This window comes from Propithecus coquereli, unplaced genomic scaffold (genome assembly GCF_000956105.1).
Source record: "Propithecus coquereli isolate 6110/MARCELLA unplaced genomic scaffold, Pcoq_1.0 Scaffold103, whole genome shotgun sequence".
Taxonomy (NCBI): Eukaryota; Metazoa; Chordata; class Mammalia; order Primates; family Indriidae; genus Propithecus; species Propithecus coquereli.
Genome location: NW_012134192.1, coordinates 2348968 through 2361703, shown reverse-complemented (window position 1 = coordinate 2361703; position 12736 = coordinate 2348968). Strand labels below are relative to the sequence as shown.

The 12736-nt window shown below is 37.1% G+C and overlaps 1 protein-coding gene across 1 annotated transcript in view; it reads right to left on the bottom strand.

The window, feature by feature from the left end:
- MLLT10 (myeloid/lymphoid or mixed-lineage leukemia (trithorax homolog, Drosophila); translocated to, 10) overlaps positions 1 to 12736 on the bottom strand; it is a 229025-nt gene that overhangs the window by 24808 nt on the left and 191481 nt on the right. The window contains exon 13 of the mRNA XM_012644131.1: positions 3523 to 3701. Within this exon, the coding sequence (XP_012499585.1) occupies positions 3523 to 3701 (179 nt within the window). The remainder of the gene's footprint in view (positions 1 to 3522; positions 3702 to 12736) is intronic.

The following is a 12736-nucleotide window of genomic DNA, read 5'->3' as shown; positions in this document are numbered from 1 at the left end:
CAAGTAAAAATCCCCCAAAGTCAGTTCAATGGGCCTGGGAAACTGAACCATTTTCTCAAATAGAATTTAAATGTCCTTATTAGAAATCATTTGAAAAGAAACCAAAGACTATGTCTAAGACAACCTCCACCCCACTCCTCCCCCGTAACACACACGTTATAATACTGCAAAACAAAATGTTCAAAGCTGATTGAAGTAAAAGTGCCACAGGAATCTGCAAAACTCTAGTCACTAAATTGTACCTTAAAAATACTGAAATATCTGCATTTACTAAATATCACGTAGATAAACCTTGGAAGTTTATTTAACCTTAAATGATGTTTAAACCTGTACCATTTCTTATAACAGTAACATGGGGTAATAGGACAATGAACCATGATTATCTACATGAAGACTGTATCTAAAAGCAAAACTCAGAATGCAGGATATAACAGAATGCAATTACTGTTCATCATATTCAGTTTTAAATTCTTCTATTAAAGAAATCATCCTTCAAACAAAAGCACTAGCATTCTCCCAAAGACAGAAGAGAATGAATGTAGAACTGGAAAACAGTGGGATTTGAAAGGCAAAATGAAAAATTAATGGCACTCCTACAGAAACCAATTTATACCTCTATTCCTGATCCAACCAGGGCAGAGCACATCATTAACAATTACAAGGACAGGAGTTCAGTCTTCCAATAATGTTAAGGAACTATAATTGTAACTATATTATTGCTTTACTAGTATGTAGTAACTTTATTGCTGATATACTAGTATGTAGTAAAGTAGGTTTTCTATCAAAAATTTGTGAAAGAACAATTACTCTAAAAACAAGTATATCAAATAAAACAAAAAGATTTAACTATTAAGAATATAAAACAGGTTTAACAGTTTTGTAAACGGTTTTCCCCTAAAATTTGTGCTAAGCCTCAGATTTCCCCACTTCCCCATAATTTTTGTAAGTATCTCCTTGTCCCCCCATTAAAAGCACAAATCAAGCTATTCTCAGTTTTTAATTACTGTTAACTCTTCCTATCTTTCCTCCCTGATCACTTTCCACAGACAATTCTTAAGACAGCAAATAAACCAAAGTAGGGGTCTGTTTATGTTACTTAACATGAAGGTTAAAAAGAACAAAAGTGACCTCTGGATTTTTATCCTGTTGGCACCAATCCAGTCACTAAAAATTACTACCTTCATTAAATTGGGGGGAGAGGGTGAGAGGAAGGAGCAAAACATTATTCAAGTTAAATATTTCTATTCTCTATTAGTATATAAGAGAATTTCTATTCTCTATTAGTATTTTTAAAGTGTTTGCTTGCTAACGTGATGGGTTTTTTAAAAATAATTATGACAAGACTTCTAGAATTACATTTTAAATATTGGTGATTTTAATTTACCCACTTATTGCATCACTTTCATTTTAAATCAACTACTTAAAGAGCAACCCTAAATAAAAGGCTAAGATGTGACTAAACACAATGAATTGTATGGTTTGAAAACAAACAGGGCCTATATGAGAGTAAAACAGAAAAAAACTTTGCCATTTTGAAACAAAGATTCAATCGCCAAGTGCATCCCAATTTTAAGAGTCCTATCAATTCCATCTAAATATTTTTGTACCTTCCTCCACACACTGCCTAGAAAATTTCACATTTTTCGCATTCGATACCATTACTACTGTCTTAGGCAGCTAAATTGAAGTAGTTCTGCACTCAGTTCAACGGAGAGGTCAACGTGCCTCAGTTGCCTGGAGACTGATGGTTGCTACAGCAGCACCAGATAAGCCCACTAAATAAGCTTCAGCTTGAAGGCAGAAAGCATTTACTGCGGGACAGAAACACAGATGCAGGTGTCTCAGCATGCAGCATTTGACTCTAACTGGATGATCGTATTTAGAAGAGACCCATCTTACTGAAACATGGAGAGGGGAGAAACAGTAAAGATTTTAATTGGACTGAATCCTGGATTACTTATAACTATGATTTCTTTGTTCTTCAGTTGAGTCACATGTTAAGTGGAATTTTCCCTCGAGCTATAAATTTCTCTTCACCACCATTTCCCCATCCACCTGCCTAATGCCAACTCCCTAACCCACAAATATAATGAATGAGAAGAAATGAGATTTTTGCTTAATTCAGCCGGGAATTAACCAGAGAGTAATTAAAACAGATTTTTATAAAGACAGAAAAGAAAAATGCATGTTTTCATGTGCGACTTTGTCCAAGGATATAAAGTTATCAACAGCATATGGCTACACTTAATTAAAAGAGATAAAACTATTTATAAGAGCCATTCTTTCATTTACCCTTTCACCCTCTCCAATACCAAACTCCTGTTTTTATGGGCTACCTTACTTTTCTAGTGAAACGACTATCCCAAAGCAGTCAAACTCTCTTTACGCAGGTTGAGAGGTTCACTAGTTAACTTTCATCTTCAAAGATCATACTACTAATCATACCATTGATTTTTCTGTGAACTGTCTGTTGTTCATTCTAGTAATAATAGTGACTGCTTGCACTGCACCATTAACACACACACACATCAAAAATAACGTAATGCACTGTGTTTTGATGTACAGCTCACAGAAAATACTGAAAATCCATATATATATGTTCTAAAGGCCCATACAACAGAAATTATACACATACATAAAGCTCAAGTTTACAGCAACTTACAAGTAACTACTGAAGTCCTTATTTGTAATTAGACATTTGTCACTGTCACAATTTTCTCAAACATTAAAAGACTACAAGAACTTTGGAGAAATGAAAATAAAACTATAAAGAATTCCTAATAAATAAGAAATACACGCTTTGGAAATTATTACCACTGGGGAAGGGGTGTGGAGGAGGGAAATGTGGTGTACAAACTTTATCCATGTACTGTCATGTTTATGAAACTCAAGATTATGATTTTTCTTATTTGACTCTTGCTTTTAAAACATTCTAAAGATTAGGTCACCCATCAAACTACCAATTTAAAGTGAAGTCAAAGGGGTTGTTAACCTACATATTCACCACTATTTACAGTATTTATGGATATGTGTTCTCTCCCACCGGGAGGAAAATCACGTAGCATACATGAAGGGATCTTCCACTGTTTATCCTGTATTCTCTTAAACTGGTTTTTAAAAATTTCAGACAGCAGATTTTCATGTATTATTTGTGTGATTTAAAAAATTATAAAAGGAATTATAAAAATCACAAGAGTCCAAAACCGGTTCATACTTTGTGAGTCCTAATTTCTTAAAGGAAGAATAAAAACTCCCCTTGAAATTACTATCTTACATTATTAGGATAAAACTAGAAACCCAGAAATTGAAAAGAATCAGTTGGTGCCCACACACTCATCTGTCCTCTCTGATGAATATTACATGAAAATGTCTATTATTAATATTTCCACTAACGAATTGAGGTTATTTCATAAATTCCTACAGGAAGGCCTATTTCATATATTTTTCTTCTGACCAAACTCACTTAAAAAAAGGAGCGAGAAACCCATCTACTGCACGGCACGGCACAGCATACTGCTTTACCTGAGTGGTGGCAACAGCAGGGGCTGCGGAGGCCGTGGCTGAGGGAGAGAGAGCTCCCACCTGCTGCAAATGCCCAGAAGACTGCTGAGGTACATGGGAACTGGAGACAGGAGTGCTAGATCCTGAGCCAGATACTACATTTGGAAATGACACTGCTACATCATTGCTGTTATAAATACCTGCAAGAAAAGAAATTTTATTTAACTATTTATAACTTAGAAAATTTGTCACAGACATACAATATTAATTGGTAAGTTAGAAAACTCAAATTTCCTCCTGATCCCTCCCCCAATTATAAATTTCACTGTTGGTGTTTTTAAAAAATGGACCAGTAACTAAATGAATAAACACTGGCTTTTCATAAAATACTTGTCTTAAAGAACCTAAATCAAAAAATGCCTTTGTTAATGTTAATAGGCAGGGACCATAGCAGGAAGAGCTTCATAAAAAAAAAATAGACAAAGTGATTTAGGAGTTCCTAAGAGCAATGAAACATTTCTTAAATAGGAGAATGAAGCAGTTAGAGTCACATAAAAGTCCCCTGGTAGGCCTTCCAAAAGACAAATGCTGAGGCCCCAGAAATCACAATTTAGGTGTGAAATGGGAAGTAAATTTGTTCTAGAAAGGCTACAGTGTAGAAAATAAAATGGAACAGGACTAGACTTGAAATTCTGAGACCAATAAAGAGGCTGACAACACTGGTGGGACACAGCTGTGGGAATAAATAATGCAGGTGGATTCTAGAGACATTCAGGAACAAGAACACACAGGCCTTTAGGACTGACTGTGGAGGGGTGGAGGGAGGATTAGACTCAGGACTGCAAGGGGGTGGCACCCCAGGGACACAGGAGGTAAAAGACAGTGGCCTGAGACTTGATGAAAACAGTTTCAGTTTCACCATGGGTATAAAAGCCAGAAAGGAAGGGGAAAATGAGGAAGTGAAGCTAGTCATTCTAGAAAAGAAGACGGAACAGGAGAGGGAGAGAAAATGAACCTAACAGGAAACAAGGAGTTAATTTTTTTTAAGTGTTTTGATTGTTTTTAAAAAATGGGAAATCATGCTTATGATAACAAAGAGCTCACAGAGAAGGAGATCAGGATCAAACCAGTAGTTCTCAACTAAGAGTGATTTTGCCCCACAGGGAAAAATCAGCCTCTGGAGACATTTTTAGTTGTCAAACCAGGGGCATGCCACTGGCATCCAGTGGGTAGAGGCCAGGGATGCTGCTAAACATCTTACAATGCACAGGACAGTCCTGCACAACAAAGAAATATCTGGCCCGAAGTGTCCATAGTGTGGAGGCTGCGAAACCTTGCTATAAACCAGGGCTCCTGGCAGGTGGGAGGGAAGCAGATCCTCAGAACTAAGTGCTGTAACAGGGAGGAAGGCAGGAAAGAATAAACCTAAAAGGGCTACAGTAAAAAAAAAAAAAAAAATTTTTTTTTTAGAAACTACAGCCTAGAAAGCAACAATAATTAGTAATTGAAATCATCATACAATTTACTTTGTTCTAAAGAACATAAATATTATTGATTCATAATAAATAAAAGCACCTACAATCAGACAAGGGAAATAAAAGAATTGGGACATATTAAAAGGCCTTACAACTATAATTAAGGCTCCTAGATTCTTTTTGTATCTATAATTTCTCCAGAAAAAAAGATTTACTCATTTAGCAAATGCATTCATTCTGCAAACATCTGAGAACTCACTGTTTGCCAGACATTATTCTAAGCCCTGGAGATACAAAGCCATTCAAGATATGTGGTCTCCGGCTTCAAGAAGCTTAGTGCGAAAAAGACATCACAAAAGGCTGTGGAGAGTGCTGTGATAGAGACATCCTCAGGAAGAGGTATCAGGCCCAGAGTGAGGAAGGGTGGGAGTTAAAAAACTTACTAGAGAAGACAGTGCCTTTAAAGCTAATTTTTAAAGGCACTGCAGAGGTCGCAACAGTTTGCAGAACAAACACATAACGGGAAGTAAAGTCTAAGGACTTATAAGTACCATCTATATAGTTTAAGCAAGAAATGAGGCAAAAAGCAAGCAGGGACCAGATCAAGAAGAACTTTAAAAGTTAGAAGTTTAGACAATGAAGAACCACTGCAAATTTTTAAACAGAAGCTTGGCAGGATCTGATTGATATTTAAGCAAAACACAAATCACTGGCAGTAGGCTGAAAGTTATTAAGGGCTGCTGCAATAATAATGGTGTGCAAAAATTTAGGATTAAACTAAGGTAACAACACAGGCAAAGTTCACAGGACTTGGTAACTAATTAGCCCTGAAAAATAAAAATGAGGAGAGTTGAGACTGACCACCTCTTCAGCACCAGGAAGTGGAAGTGGTGACACCACTGACCAAAACAAGAGCAGGGACTGAGGGCCAGTAATGGCCAGGACAACTTCCAAAAGGTAAACATCACTCCCTTTTTACATAAGTAAACAGAGGCTTAAAGGAATAAAGTAACTTGCTAGGTGACCTAGGAGGTGGTGGAATCAGGATTCAAAGTCACAGCTATTAATTCTCTACCTGAAACCACTTCCTAATCCAGGTTAGAAGTTCAGGGTGACGATCACCATCTTCCAAAAGCTTGTGGGACAGAGAGTGCCCATGCAGTTCAGAACACAAGGGGATAAGCCTGCAACTTACCTGAAAACCAGTTCTGGAGACACAGATTAGGAGCCAGAAGCACAGTAAATTTAAGTAAACTTTGCAAACTAGAAAGACTTTCAGTTGGCCTACACCATGGCTGAAAAATTTAACTAGTTGCTCATATTTAGAAATGTGAAAATTTCACATTAAAAAGTCTGGATTTCGGGCCAGGCACAGTGGCTCATGCCTGTAATCCCGACACTTTGGGAGGCCAAGGCAGAAGGATGGCTCGAGGCCAGGAGTTTGAGACCAGCCTAGGCAACATAGCAAGACCCTATCTCTACACCAAAAGTTTCCCAAAAAAGTAGCTGGGAGTGGTGGTGTGTGCCTGTAGTCCCAGCTACTCGGGAGGCTGAGGCAGGAGGATCACTTGACCTCGGAGTTCGGGGCCACACTGAGCCATGATCACGCCACCACACCCCTGGCCTGGGTGGTAACATCTCTTTAAAAAAGAAAGTCTAGATGTCTAATTTCTTTTGAAAAACTAAAGATCTATCAACAATGGACACTATATTATGAGGTAGCAACATTCTGGCTAGAGCTCTGGACAGGGCACAGGTACTTTGATCCACCAGAGTCCGCTTACTTCTTCACTCAGCCCCTAGAAGTATCTGATTTACAACTCCTGTTACGGATATTGGTCAAAGCCAAGGAACAAAAACGAGATTACCCAGGGAAAGTTCTCAGCATGATAAGAGAAGAGGACCAAAGACAGAGAACCCTAGGGAACATTACTATTCAAAGGGTGGACAAATAAAAAGAGACCACAAAAGACAAACTCAGAAAAGACAATCTTAGAAACCACTAAAAGAATTTCAAAGGAAAAGGCCAAATGATTCTATTGGTTATTTAGGATAAAACCAGAAAAAGGAGTCACTACATGTAGCAATAAATCTTGGCAAAATAGTTTAGCTGAGAAGGACAGAAAAGAGACAGCATGTTAATGAAATGAATATTTATAAACCTTTTATTACAAATAACAGACACATAGCAGAAAAAAATATATACACTTTTAAAAGTTGTTTACTCCATAGATAATTCAACAAATACTCACTGAGTTTCAACTATAAAAAAGGTACTGAAGACAGCAAAAATAGAAAAGAATTCTGCCTTCAAAGAACTTAAGAGTCTCTAGCAGAGGTAATAAATATTCATAAGCTACTACAATACAGGAGAGAAATGATAGGTACCGCAAGAAATACACATGAAATAAAGCACTATTTAGATTTAGAGGAAGATTCAGGTGGAGAAGCTACAGGAAGTACTTGAACTCAGTTTTTTTTAAAGTATCTTAGATAAAATGCTGGTTACCTAGTTATTTTGGTGGTGAAAAGCATACTATACATGGAATCTCCAACTTCTAAAACTAAAAGACGAAAGTTAGCTGGAGGCAGCATGCTGAAACTGAAAAAGCATAAGCTTTTGACTAAGACAAAATTGGGTTCAAATCCTGGCTCTCCCAACTATATGATCTTAACCAAATTACTTAACCCTCTGAGCCTCCATATTGTTCATATCTATAAAACAAAGATAACAGCTACCTTAAAGGCTTTTTGTGAGAATTTGAGAGTATCCATATAAAGGTTCTAGCAATGGCAACCATACACTAAGTTTCAATAAATGGTAGCTGTAACTATTTTAGAATTAATGCTCTACTTAAAAATTTAAGTCAGGAAAGTACAGTATTTTAATTGTCAGGTCCCCTAATGTCCCTGCTAAACTTTGAAAGCTGCAATTACCATCACCATATGCAGTAATATATCATGAAAGTATCATACTGAGAAGTAAAACTGTCGTGACTGAGGACCTTCAATCTTGAAACTATAGGAAATTACATAGCTAAACCTGCAAGTCAGTGATCACACTCTGAAACTCAGTTACTGCTATAAAATACAACAAATCAAAAATTTCCTTTCCTATAAAGGCAAGAAGCTTAAAATTCTCAATCTTTCATTGAAAATGAGAATGACTGATTTCCTTCCACTCCCTTACATCTCAGGTATGCGTGGTACGGCGTGCTCCTTAAAGTGTTCTGTACCCACTTTCTATTTAACATCACTCTATTTCCATCTTTTATAAGTCATACGCTATTTTAACCCAAATCGAGGTGACATTCCTTGAATTAAGTAGAACTGGCTAGACGTGTTGGCTCATGCCTATAATCCTAGCACTTTGGGAGGCCAAGGTGGGAGGATTGCTTGAGGCCAGAAGTTTGAGACCAGGCTGGACAACATAGCAAGACCTTATCTTTAAAAAAAAATTTTTTTTCTTTTTTTCAAATTAGCTGATTGTGGTGGCACATGCCTGTGGTCCCAGCTATTCAAGAAGCTCACTTGAGCCCAGGAGTTTGAGGCCGCAGTGAGCTATGATAACACCACTGTATTCTAGCCCAGGCAAAACCCTATCTCAAAACAACAATGACAACAAAACCCCTGAATCCTGTTATGCACAAACACTACAAAAATATCCTGAAATTCATCTGTTCAGGATAGAGAGTAGAAACAGATGTAGAATGATATGAGGGTGGCAGTGACATAGTGATTCAGTCCTTTATTCATTCATCTATCAAGCAAATATTCAGTAGCTACTGTGCTAGGAGCAGGGAATACAGTAAGGAACAACACAGACAAGGTCCCTGCTCTCTGGGAATTTCCAATTTAATTAGGAAGGCAAACATTAAAACAAATACATGAATATAAATGCCAACATGTATTATGATGGAAGAGAAAAAGGTACCCCAAAAGTAAAAATTAGGAAGCAAGAAAGACCTGTCTGGAGAAATATTTAAGCCAATGTGTAAAGGTTAGACAGGTGTTAACTTGTCAAAGAGTAAGACAGAAAAGCTTGTTCAAAAGACCTTGGAATATTCAAGGAAGAAAATGTAGACAGTACAGTCAAAGCACAGTGGAGAGAGTGGTAGGACAGGGTGGAGAGAGGAGAAGCAGCAAGACCTTGTAGGCCATGTAGAGGTGTTTAGAAATTTATGCTAAAATCAAGAGGAAGACACCAAAGGCAAACAGCATGACTTAACTTTTTTAAAAGATTACCACTTCGACTGCTATATAGCAAGTCGATTGAAAGGGGGATGAGTGGAAACAGAAAGATCTTTTAGGAGTCTAGAAGAAAAATTCTGTACCTATGGACTAAGGTGGTAGTGGTACTGAACATAGAGAAAGATGTATCTGAAGTACATGTAGAAGTTAGAATCATCTAAATTTGATGATAAATTAGATTTGGTAGGTAGGGTAGAGAAAGTATTATGAATGAGTCACAGGTTTCCAACTAGTGATTAAAAGTGTCATTTAATGAGGTGGTAAAAACTGGAACAGGAAGAAAGGAAGTTTTATTAAAAGCTATCCTAGGACTAAGTCTTGAGGCCCTCCAACATCTCAAGGCTAGTTTGCGGAAGAATTCCTACAGAAAATTTACACCAGTGAGGTTAGAAGAAAACCATGACTATGGTGTCACTGAAGCCAAGAAGAGAGAGGCAGAAGAAAGAAATAGCATCAAATGCAGCTGAGAAGTCTAGTTAAGATACAGACTGAAAACGCCCATTGGATTTGAAAACATGGAGACAGATGGTGATCTCAGGAAGAACAGTATGGTATGGGAAGAAGCCAGGAGAACACTGTTTACATTTGAGAGTTTATCAGTGTGACCTACGCAATTACACAAAATTGATGTAAGACAGAAGTATACCTGTCCAGTGACAGAAACATTAGTGTTCACCAACCTGAGTTCCTACTTCCTGCTTTCCAACTATCAGGTCAGATCAGTACCCATCCAGTTGCTTATTCAGCAAAAGAACCAGAGTAAATGAATAGGATAGTCTTGAGGAATATTTAACCGAGTAAATAATTAAGCCTTAATAAGGTATCCCTAACCCACATCCCAAGAGAGTGAATGTTTTTTTCTAGAGGTTAATATGGTAATAAAGGAGTTAAAAGTCCAAATCCTGCCCCCCTGTGCAAATAACTTCACATAACCTCATGTACCTTCATCTATAAAGTGAGGATGGTACCGATGATTTCACAGGGCTGGTACCAGGGTTAGCTGACATGCAAACCATATACTAACATTAGCATACTGTCTACCACACAGTAAACATTTGATACACAGCAGCCATATTCTTAAATATGAAATATCTATTAAGAGTTAGAAGAATTAAATGGGATGAGGCAGACAATAACAGAAAAGGCTTCCGTGGTTACTTTGCCTTAGTGCCCCTTCCCTTTGGCAACTAAGGAACACTTACAAATTCTTTATCTTTGGTTTTCCCTTTCTAGACTGTGGAATATGTCTTTATTAATTCATTCATTACTCAGAGAAGGTAAAATAAAAATTTTTAAGTTAGAACTTTCTTTTCTGAGACTCTTGGCCATCTTGATAGAGTATAAGTATTCCTAAATGTCTTTAGGCCAGCATTAACTATTTCTTAGGTTGCTCTATTTTTATATAAAGATGAACAAATTTTACTCGTTATGTATTGCTCTTTTTGACATTACCTATAAACATTATACATGTTTTTTGTTTTGGTTTTTTTTTTGAGACAGGGCCTCACTGTGTTTTCCAGGATAGAGTGCAGTGGCATCATCATAGCTCACTGCAGCTGCACACTCCTGGGTTGAAGCCATCCTCCTGCCTCAGCCTCCCAAGTAGCTGGGACTGCAGGCACACTACTGTGCTTGCTAATTTTTCTATTTTTTGTACAGACAGGGTCTTACTCTTGCTCAGGCTGGTCTTGAACTCCTGGCCTCAAGCAATCCTCCTGCCTCAGCCTCCCAGTGTGCTAGGCTTATAGGAGTGAGCCACCACACTTGGCCCATACTTATTATTAAAAATTTGAAATACATGGAAAAGTAGAAAAAAATCACCCACAAGCTGGTGATATTTTGGTAAATTTTCAAACTTTTTAGTTTATGGTTTTGTTTTGTTCTACACAGCCTATATACTAATTATAGAATTTAATCCTTTTATATTTTATATACATATTTTCCTATTTCACTATAAAATCTTTTTAGATGTCTTAATATCATTTTTTACTAAATCAATTGGATATTGCAAAGTTAACCTCATTTTACAACATTCTACAAAATGTATGTTTTATGCCCAAACAAAATATAAGAGATGCTGAAAATACGACAAAAAATAAAACAGATGACATCCTTGTATTCATGACGCTTAAAGTAAGGTGAAGGAGACAGCCATTAAATAAATAATACAAACATGAGTGCTACGATGAAGAAGTATTAACAGAATGTGCTATGACAGAATATAAGGGTCAACTTTACTGAGATTAACAGTCCAGGGCTGGCTTCTTTGAAGAAGCGACATATCAGCTAAAAGGAAGTCCTTAGGGACCATTTCTGTTTTTGCACCCAGAATTCTTTCCAAATTCTTTTCCAAATAGCATCCTATTTTCTATCAGGGAAGCACCCCTCCCACATTTCACACACTCTTGGCCTAGGGGTGCACATGTGACCCAAGTCAAGAAAGAATCAAATTGTCTTTCATGGGAACTTAAATCTTAAACACATACTCAAAAGGGAAGAAAATGGTCAGACCTAAGTTAGTCTAATGGCAGTAATATTAGGAGCCTGTTGATCAATTCCTGTTTACCCAACCCTTAAAACTATACTTATTGCTGTCCTTCCAGAGGTAGGAAACAGGGTTTTTTCTTTTAATTCTCTAAAATAACTATACACATCCAACAAATTCTTTTTCTTAAACTGGACAGAATTCACTTTTGCGGCTTATACAAAATGAACCCTAATACTGATAAAGCCAGTATTGCAGAATAAGCAAAGAAATAAGATGCCCAAAGATGGAGCTAGCTCCAGCTCATGTGGAGCCTTACAGGCCATCAAGTACTACATTAATTCCATCCGAATGGAAAGCCATGAAAGAGGTTTAACTGGGAGAGTGGCATGATCAGAATTGTGTTTTTATAAGACCACCTTGGCTGCAGTGTGGACAATTTCCTGAAAGACAAAAGAAGAGTGGAATCAGGGAGATCACTTACCTATTACAGTATTTTATACAAAAGATTTTAAGTAGCTAAAGTCTGGTGAGAATGATGGAGAAAAATAGAGGCTTAAGGAGTTTCAACACTAAATTAGGATAAAGAGAAGCCACAGGAAGACTAAAAAGAAATAGGTCAAAAGAGTAAGACAACTGTAAAACAAAAGCATAACATTATAAAATAAAAATTTTAAAAATATTAAAAAAGGAAGGTGTTTCCAACAGGAATTCCTCAACAAAAATAAATCTGCTAAGAGGTCATCTAAGATGAAAACTGAAAAACACCCACTGACTTGGCAACATGGAAGCCATTCCTGACCTGTGTGGAGTGGTAGTTGCAGAAGCCAGTAAGAAGCTATCTTAGAACTCAACGAATGGGAGAATTTCTGTTTCTGGCAATGAGGCAGACTAGACGCCCTAAAAACCCTCCTAATTACCTAAAAATGAATGCCACAAGAAAGTGAAGGAAATGTCTACAGGTCAAAAAGGAAGAGAATACAAATCCGATAAAGGGCTGATAACCAGAATCTACTTAGAACTC